Here is an 8877-nt window from a genome sequence, read left to right as displayed (position 1 = left end):
TTTATACATTTACAGAATAATTCTTCCAACGTAGACAACCCATTATGAAGTATGAAGTGTCATGAACCCAAAAAAGCAGTCAATACAATAATCAGTCTGTTCTGACAATTTTGGTCACACACTGTGTGACTAGTAACAGCAAATGGAAATTTAAACCTTATCTCATCAGTGGAAAAAATTTAACAACACAGCAGTGCTGTCAAGGGAAGTACTAAAATACAAAGCACAGTTTCAGATATACCTTTTTAAGCCATGGATCAAAGAAGTGTAAAAATTAATGAATGCTCAGCTCTAACATGACCAACGATGCTATGAAGTGCCACACCAAATTAATTCTTCAATAAGAATGATAAAAGACACCTTTTATAAATATCTTAATGTTCCTTTTATGAATATAAGGAAGCTTTAGGCAGGAATGTTTGCACAACTTTTAAAGCTTTCAATTTTAAGCATTCAACATTATATAAGCCTACATTTTGGAAAAAGGAGATTGACATCAGAACCCATTGATTTTTGTTCCGTAACTGTATTCAAGTCAAACATTCAATCTCCATTGACTGTTTCAAGTATGAACACAGCTCTGTTTAAAAAAAAAAAAAAAAAAAAAAAAAGGATTAAAAAAAAAAGTACATGAGTGACCTCTTCTGGTAAGGAAAAAAACCCCCAAACACAAACAAAAATCAATTTCAGAGAACATCTGATCATGAATCTCAGCACATTTAACTCAGAACAGGATACCATGAGGTTATTACAGGCAATTACACAAACAAATTGACAAATACACCTTAAGCATTTTGCAAATATGTTTCTGATGCAAGGTAAATTAAAAAGAAAAAATTCTAATTGGCTCTGCTGTTGACAAGAGATGTGTAACAGGATGCAAAACAAATCTGTTCCTGTAATATCTAAGCTAGTAATTATTTTAATAGAATAAATTCCGTATTTTCAAATGTCTATATTTTTGTCATGTACGTAAATAAACATACAAATACAAATAAATATAAATATATAGATTTTTATATACAGGAAGTCTTGGAATGGTAAGAAGTTCAACTACAGAGCATTCAGTTTCTAAATTTTTCAAAAAATTCTTTAAGCTACACAGTTTTGCATAAGTATCAGTGACTTTCATTCAGTATTTAAAATGAGCTCTATGATTACATTCTTTAGCGCACTGTACCTTTGCAGTAAGGAGCAGGGCTAGCAGAAGGGTTCCTATCACTAGCAAAAATATTATGAAAATGCTGATTATTTTATCCAGCATTTTCTCCAACCACACGATCATCTGTGCAGAAAAAAAGAAAAAACAAATCATAGCATATAAATCAATCTTTAATGAAAGCAATGCTGTATGGTATATGACAGTATTGTTATCTTTATTTACAATCACAGTGCAAAATCAGGCTCTAATCAAACAGCATTTATGCCCAAGCTTGGAGATGAACAATTAAGAAGCAATGTTAGCATGATTAAGGTCATGGTATGACATGTGATTTTGCAAACGACATTTACACATTACCACAAGACACAGCAAGCTCTCTGCAAAGCAAGCAATAATTCAACATTTACTTACTAGACCTAAAGAAGCTAGCATTCATGTCAGCTATGAACCTAGAAATTTTTCTTTGTTTCTTGTCCTTCAGCAACTCGGAAACTTACAGATACTATCTGCACAGGACTTGGAAGCTATCAAGATATACTGTAAAGTACAACCATGACTTTCAATGAATAGCTAATAGCCATCTAAATGACAAATGAGGTATTTCTGCAAGTAACCAAATTTTTAAAGCTGCTCATCACCTTCTGAACTGAAATGGGGCTGGAGGTTTTCTACATTATTGAACATCAGGCCAATTATTCAGCACTGACTATTTCTCTCCACTTTCAATCTCAAAAGGATGCTCAGCATTAAACATGCATCAGCATTAAACCTACTGATGCAGGAAACAGGTGTGTATGTTGTTCTGCCGGTTTATGGAAAGGCCCATTCTATACATGTCCACAAACAAATAGCGATACTACTTAAGATTAGAGAAATTCTGATAATGTCACTCAAAACGATAAACCTGCTCAGCCACGCGCCTATGCAGAGTACTCTAGAATAGTGCAAGCTGAGCTTCATTTCATACACAAATTGACTGTTTATATAAAAAGCTGTGAAAGCCCATCCGAGTATGGCCAAATACATTTTTCTAGCTTCTATGGTTCAAATACCAAGGCTATTTCTACTCCATCTGGCATTGCTGCAGGAAAAAGCAGCAGCAGAAGGACAGCTGTAAAATTTGTGCTTTAAGAGAACTGTGCTCAAAGCCAATGTGCAGTAGATGAAAGTATTTCCACGTGAGTACAAGTTATATATTCAGCGATTAGGCTGGTAACTTTCTAGTTAGAGATCTTACAAAACTACTAATATGCTTGCTGATGGTTTACATTAGTTCTTTCTTCATTATTTACCCTATCCCTACATGTGAAATTGGCCCTGGAACAACTGACTTCTACAGACTGCTGTGTGATGATTGAATTGGTTAACACTGAAGTTATATCTCCTATTTGAAAAAAAAGTAAGGATTTTTTTTGCGCTCATCCTGTAGCATCTGAGCAGTTACTGTACATTAAGCAATTATTTTTAAACTTCAGGTTCTTTTACAACCAGCTCCTTGTTTGATCTAAATTAACACAAGGATTATATTCAGCATTTTATAACTGTTCAAAATTATAAAGAAAACTGGAAGAAAGCAAAATCCTTTTAAAAGAAACAAGGTGTTGAGCCAGCAAGTTTTTGTAACAAAATCTGCACTACATTACGACCTGCAGAAAGGAATTCAGAGAACCTGAAGGAATCTGCAAAAATCTTCTTAGATATTTTTAACATTTTTCAGCATTGCTGAAATATTTCAGCCATCAGAAATGCCTTGCTAGTGCTAGAGGGAGGTTACCTGCCTGCAGCAGTACTGCAGCTTTCTGAAAAACTCTGAGTAGCCTCTAAATGTGGCTGTTATCCCTTTGGAAAGAAGACTGAAAACAGGGTTTGCTGTGCCCTTCCAAGCCTCACATACATTTAAGGATTACGCAAGAGAAGCAAGAAATAAAAGTCCCTGTTCTAAAGGTCAGAAACCAAAAATATCACTGAAAAACACTTGATGGCCAGGGGATGGAAATTTTATAGCATGGGCTTCAAAATGAAGCTATTGAAAACTAAAGCTGCCCTTGTTAGTTCTCAGTTAACAAAGTTCAAACTAATTGCTATTTACTTTCTAAATTAGAGATAAAAGAAATCCACTAGCTAGTCTTACATATAGCACCTTAATCAGACTCACTGAACCCAAGAAATTGGAGGTACTGTCAGAGACTTCCAAAAACACTAGCCTTGGTGATTGTGTGAGTGGTGTCCAATAGATGAAATCTCATCCAGCTGAAGCTGGATGCTTTAGATGTTTCACCATGGTAGCAACTACTGGAAGATCAAGCTCCAAAAGATGAGAATGAGGACTCTCTCTCTGAACTGGAATATGACAAACGGGATCTCTTCTTGACACTCCTTACTGTGGGTTGGAGTATGCCTACACTGCCACTGAGGTGCAGCTGCAGCACATGTAAAGCCTGAATTACCTTTAATCTAATTAGTAAAGTAATGGCAGCACTGATGTTGTACCAGTACAGGCAGCAGCCTCAGCCATGCGAGCCCACCTTATGTTTATTTACTTGGGCAGGTAGCCCAAGCAAGCTAGATGAAAGCCAGCTCTGGTATGCCTACAGGTACTGTAACTACATCTCTCACCACAGTCTTAAGGAGATCCAAGTTATACAACTGGTACAGGTGTATCACAGGAGAAGACTGAATTGGACTGAGTATTGTAGAAGTAAAAGCAGATGCACAACATTCATTTAGGGCTGTATTTACTCCTTCTCCTTTAATTTGCTTGCTATTAAACTTCCCTTCCTTCCTCTACATTTACCCACAACACTTAGGAAGCACTCACCTTTGCACACTCATGCTAAATAATGCATAGGTGCTATGTTACTGCAGGTAAGCTAGACTGTTAAATCCCTGTGTGCTTGTACTTACCACTGAATCAGGTCCAGACTTTGTTCTTACCACAACCCTGTCAGACCTCCCTTTACATCCTTCCTGTAAACCATGGGCATGCACACGAAGACAAACATATACTGACTAAACACTAGTCATTAGCCAGAGATCATGAAGTTTTAAACGCAGTTCCAAACTTCCAATCTAAAGGTTAGTCAACAGCAGGAAGCTGATGCTGCCACAACATCCAAAATTATGCAAAGGTAAAGGAAAGCCAGGCTTCTAAGCTACAGAAGGTCACACTTGTAAAACCAAACTGAAAAGTTACTGATGTGTGATAGACTGTCCACAAAAAACTATCCTTAATTGTCACAGTTTTGAAGGAAAAGATACCAACTTTTTAATTTTTTCTTAAATTTAGCTCACTGTAAAAAAATGTTTTTAAGATGAGTTGCATTTTGTTAAAATGCTTCTCAATAATCTGCAAGTACTTCCTGCTTTCAACTTCTGGGTGATGATACAAACCATACTACACTGAGCTGTAATAGAACTACAGTTCATGCTTAACAATTGGGAATCCTACTATCTAGACAGGTTCTCCATGTTATGCAGTATGATACATCATCTATGAATTCATATTTTCATGTTTCACACTGCATAGCCATCAGAACACTAGTTTTTCTAGTATGTTGTATTTACTGCATTACCCACACAGTGAAGCATGCCTGGACATCTACTTCATTTTCAATTAAATCTACTAAAATTACCAAAAAGGACTATTTTTTTTCCTTTAAACAGCTTCACTATCTATCAGGATTTTTTCCAAGACATTTCTTAGACTTGTTGACATTTCCCTTTAGTTCAGTTAATATTTGAGGATAGCATCTTATAATATCATCTGATGAGAATAAGGGGAAGCCTGTCATCAGGACACATCTCAGGGTTATGTTGAAATGAGTCAGATGAGTAGTTAAGTTAGAAAAGATAGAGAACAGTCTATATGAGGTCTCAAGTCTATTTACACCAGTGTTCCTCCAACAGCAACAGCTGAATTTGGCAATTCTTTCTAAAGACTCCTGCCATAGACAATGTTATAAAGAAAAAATCACGCTAGCCCAGCTGAACCTATTCTATATTTTGGGCTACATATACCGTGTTAAATTATGTGATTATATACTATTCTTGTTTGACAAAAAAAAAGTTTCAAGCAGCTCTTTGACAGAAGCTCTTAGACAGGAAGAAAAAAAAAAAAAGGTTTATCACTAGCAGCTGTAACCAACCATCATTTCAAACTCTGCCATCTCTAGGTGGTGTATTTTTAGTTTCTTGGTGAATTATCAGAAATTTATCTTGGTGTTCTCACAAGTACTTCCCTTCAAAGACAGGCAAAAAAGAGAAAGGTGCAAAGGCAGCAACCTTTTAACTGCATCCAGTGTTCTGTATTACAAATATCCTCCTTTCTTTGCCTCTGGTAGAGTATGATTTTTTTTTATTATTAAAAAAAAAAGAAAAAACAACCGAGCAAAACAAACTCGCAAGAACCTGATAGTGTTTGCACAGTATTTTTTTTTGCCCTTTTTTTTTTTAATCTTGATTATAATATTATTACTACTTGCTCATGCACAGGAGTCAGCACTGCATGTAATACTATAGGACTTTTAGTTTCTCTTCCTATGAAACGGTAAAGTAAACCAGTAGTTTTTAAAAATAGCTCCTAGGAACTAAAAAAACCCTCTGTTAAGAAACTATATCCACAGGGTCTTGCCCAATAATGCAAATCTCTAAACTAAAAATGAAATCCAGACATTTTAGAGTTCAAAGCAATTACAGTGAAATTATTTTTGCAGCCTATCAATATTAAGGAATTGATCTACATACATGAATTTTCAAACAAGCAAATGACAAACTCAGAGCCAGAAAAAAAGTAGTTGAGACTAAACTTTCACCTGTGGCTCACTAAGCTCAGCTCTTCACCTAAACCATGCTAACAAACAAATACCTAATCAAAAAATTTTTATGAAGGGTTATGGTTGCACATATTTACTAATTGTAAGTCACTCACATAACACAAACATTTCAAAGTCAGGAAATAAAAATGTAATTTTAAAAACAACCAAACTATATTCAAGGGCAAAAGAACACTCAAAAATTCACCTCTTGTGGACAATTATAACTGAATCATAAAGCAAGCAACTCTACCCTCTTATTCAGAAACACAGAAAGTCCCCCATCATATAATCCTGAGTTCACCGATTAAATACTGTAGATCAAACTTTCTAAATTCATTATAGCTGCTCAGCCTGGACACTACATGCAGCATTATTCCCCATCTGCCACCCACAGCAGACACCAGCTGTGCAGCCCCATTTCATTGCTTACAAGAACCTTTTGGAGAGTTGTGCCAGTCCATGCTCTACTCTGTTCCGCTTGTTTTCAACAGCACTCAGAAAGACAGTATTTCAGGTGTCCTTCACAACATGCAAGGCAGATCTATGGTTTCTATTGTAATAGCTACTGAATGGAAAGGATGGGTTGCTGTTTATAAAACCATAGTAACTGTTCTGACTCTCCCACTAATACTGAAATGGTAAGTGAGGATAAAAGTTGCTGCTGGAAGCATAACCCATTTCAAGATACGGTATTTGATTTTTTCTCTTTCACTTAATTACTTGGGTTTCATATATTTTATCACATACTAGATTTTCACCTTTAAAACTCTGAGGTCCTGCAGATGTACGCATGCTACAGGCATCCCTCTCCAGCTCTGTGCTTGTCTGAAGCAATGACACTGCCCAAGTCCCAGAGAGATATCACTGCATTGAGGAGTTGTCCAGGTTTCAGTCACACATGAGGCCAAGTATGGACTGAATCAGTTTTAACTTCTCTTGGGATGACAGTTCCCCAAAGAACCCTAGTTGACTAAGATGAACCACGGGAACTGAGGAGTACATTTCGTATAAAACACATCACACGCTTTTAAAAGCCACACAGAAGAAAAAATGTTCTAGCTATACCAACTGCTTTAATTATATTTTTTAATTTTTTTTTTTACTAGCCCTCATTTCCCTTAAGACTGTCATCAGATTTAGCAGTTCTGAGACCATGAGTATTCTCATTTCACTCCTGTTACCGTGAACACCACTGAATATACAGGCCAGTTTGACACTTCAAAAGTGAAAGATTAACAGCACTGGCTGAAGCCAGTCAATGCACTATCTGCAAGCACTACACTCATAGCTTTAGAACTGTGCTTCACCCTCACCACTGCCATGTTAGTTCAGTTAACTGATGCTTTCTCTGAGCAGAGAACAGCTCTCCAGTCCAGGAGAGAACTGGTTTTGTTATGCATACAAGTGGGGACCAGGTGGAGATCAACTGCTCTTAAATAGAAGTGCTGCTAAATCCAACTACTGCTTGAAAGGCTAATGCAATATTCTGCTGTACAAAACATTTAACTATGTGCATTCATTTAGTAGAAGACAAGAAATCAGGTAGAATTATATGACCTTCAGTAGCTTATATCAAGAGCTGGAAAAGAGACACTTGGGAGAGAAAACTAAGAAGCAAGGCATGTTAAGGGGTGTTCATGCTGGGAGAAAAAAACAAACCTCCCCAAAACCACAGAATCCATTAGTTGGAATGACAATTTTTCTGTTTGTTTACCTTCTCATTAAGCCAGTGCCACAGCTTGTCAGTGGCAGGGGGAGATGGAAGATAAAGGGGAAAAAAAGACAAGAACACAGTGGAAAATTATTGAAAAATGCAGTAATAGAGAGGGGAAAAAAAGCAATGAGAGGCAGGCAAAGTCATCCACAGAATGAAAATGAAATTGTTCCAGACACAAAGGTAAATTGCAATAGGAAGAAAAGATTATAACAACTTCTAATGCAAGAATCTAGATTTTACTATTAACATGCACTTTTTGAAACAAAGAGGGATATAACAAATACGAACAACTTTAATGATATTAACAGAGCTATCAGCATAATCTGGGCAATTCCAGTTTAATTATACTGAGACCTAACATTTCAGATTTCAGAGCAGGACTTGTAAAAGTACTCTGAGAAGGGCACTTTACTGAAACACCAAAACTTTACATGAGATACTTGTTTATTGCATTAATACTCCCATTCAGGGAGTTTCCTATGTATTTCAAAACACTCCTATTCCTATTATGTCAACTATTGTTAAACAAATTTTATATGTTTCTTAGTACCACATTCATATTACAACATTCACATTCAATGGCACATCATCAAATACGTAATTAAATCCAATATACACACAACAGTATATTGCAGATCAAATAAATGTATCGATTTCATATAATTTTATTGGTTGTGCAGAAGGTTCTTTGCACTTCTCAACAGTCAATTTCTCCTTCTGTACTACAGTTGCTTTCCTTGCTAATTCTCACCCATACTCCTCAAGTACACCCATTTTAAGACCTAGTTTATGTAGGACTATACTCTTAATTCTAGTCATTAGTAATCAGTTAGCGGCACAATCACAACAGTGAAAAGCTCTAATGTTATTATTCATCTGTGTTAGAGGTTAAGATCAAGTAAGTGAAGTTTGTTTCTCCCTGAAAACAGGATCATTGAATGCTCAAAAAAATCTAGTGTTTTCACCAGTTGCCAGAAATTGTATTAGCTCCCAATGAAAACAAAACGTAAGAACATTTCAAATTAAAAAAATCTCAGAATGTTAATTAAGTTATATCAGAAGCAAGAAGCAGATTTACAAAGAAATATGAACATCAGGAAACATGAAAATAAAATATGTCACAAAGTATCCACTTTTACTACTCATGGAAAGAATCACAGTAATGGAAAGCAATGACAAAGCTT

The 8877-nt window shown here is 36.0% G+C and overlaps 1 protein-coding gene across 1 annotated transcript in view; it reads right to left on the bottom strand.

The window, feature by feature from the left end:
- Positions 1–8877, bottom strand: part of TMEM245 (transmembrane protein 245) — a 77673-nt gene that overhangs the window by 51165 nt on the left and 17631 nt on the right. Inside the window, exons 7-8 of the mRNA XM_009330442.1 lie at positions 7691–7714; positions 1181–1285 (exon numbers count right to left, since the gene is read on the bottom strand). Of these exons, the coding sequence (XP_009328717.1) occupies positions 1181–1285; positions 7691–7714 (129 nt within the window). The remainder of the gene's footprint in view (positions 1–1180; positions 1286–7690; positions 7715–8877) is intronic.

The sequence above is a fragment of the Pygoscelis adeliae genome, unplaced genomic scaffold, assembly GCF_000699105.1.
Source record: "Pygoscelis adeliae isolate BGI_AS28 unplaced genomic scaffold, ASM69910v1 Scaffold78, whole genome shotgun sequence".
Taxonomy (NCBI): Eukaryota; Metazoa; Chordata; class Aves; order Sphenisciformes; family Spheniscidae; genus Pygoscelis; species Pygoscelis adeliae.
The sequence above is the reverse complement of the archived record's forward strand: the minus strand, read 5'-3'. Positions and strand labels throughout refer to the sequence as shown.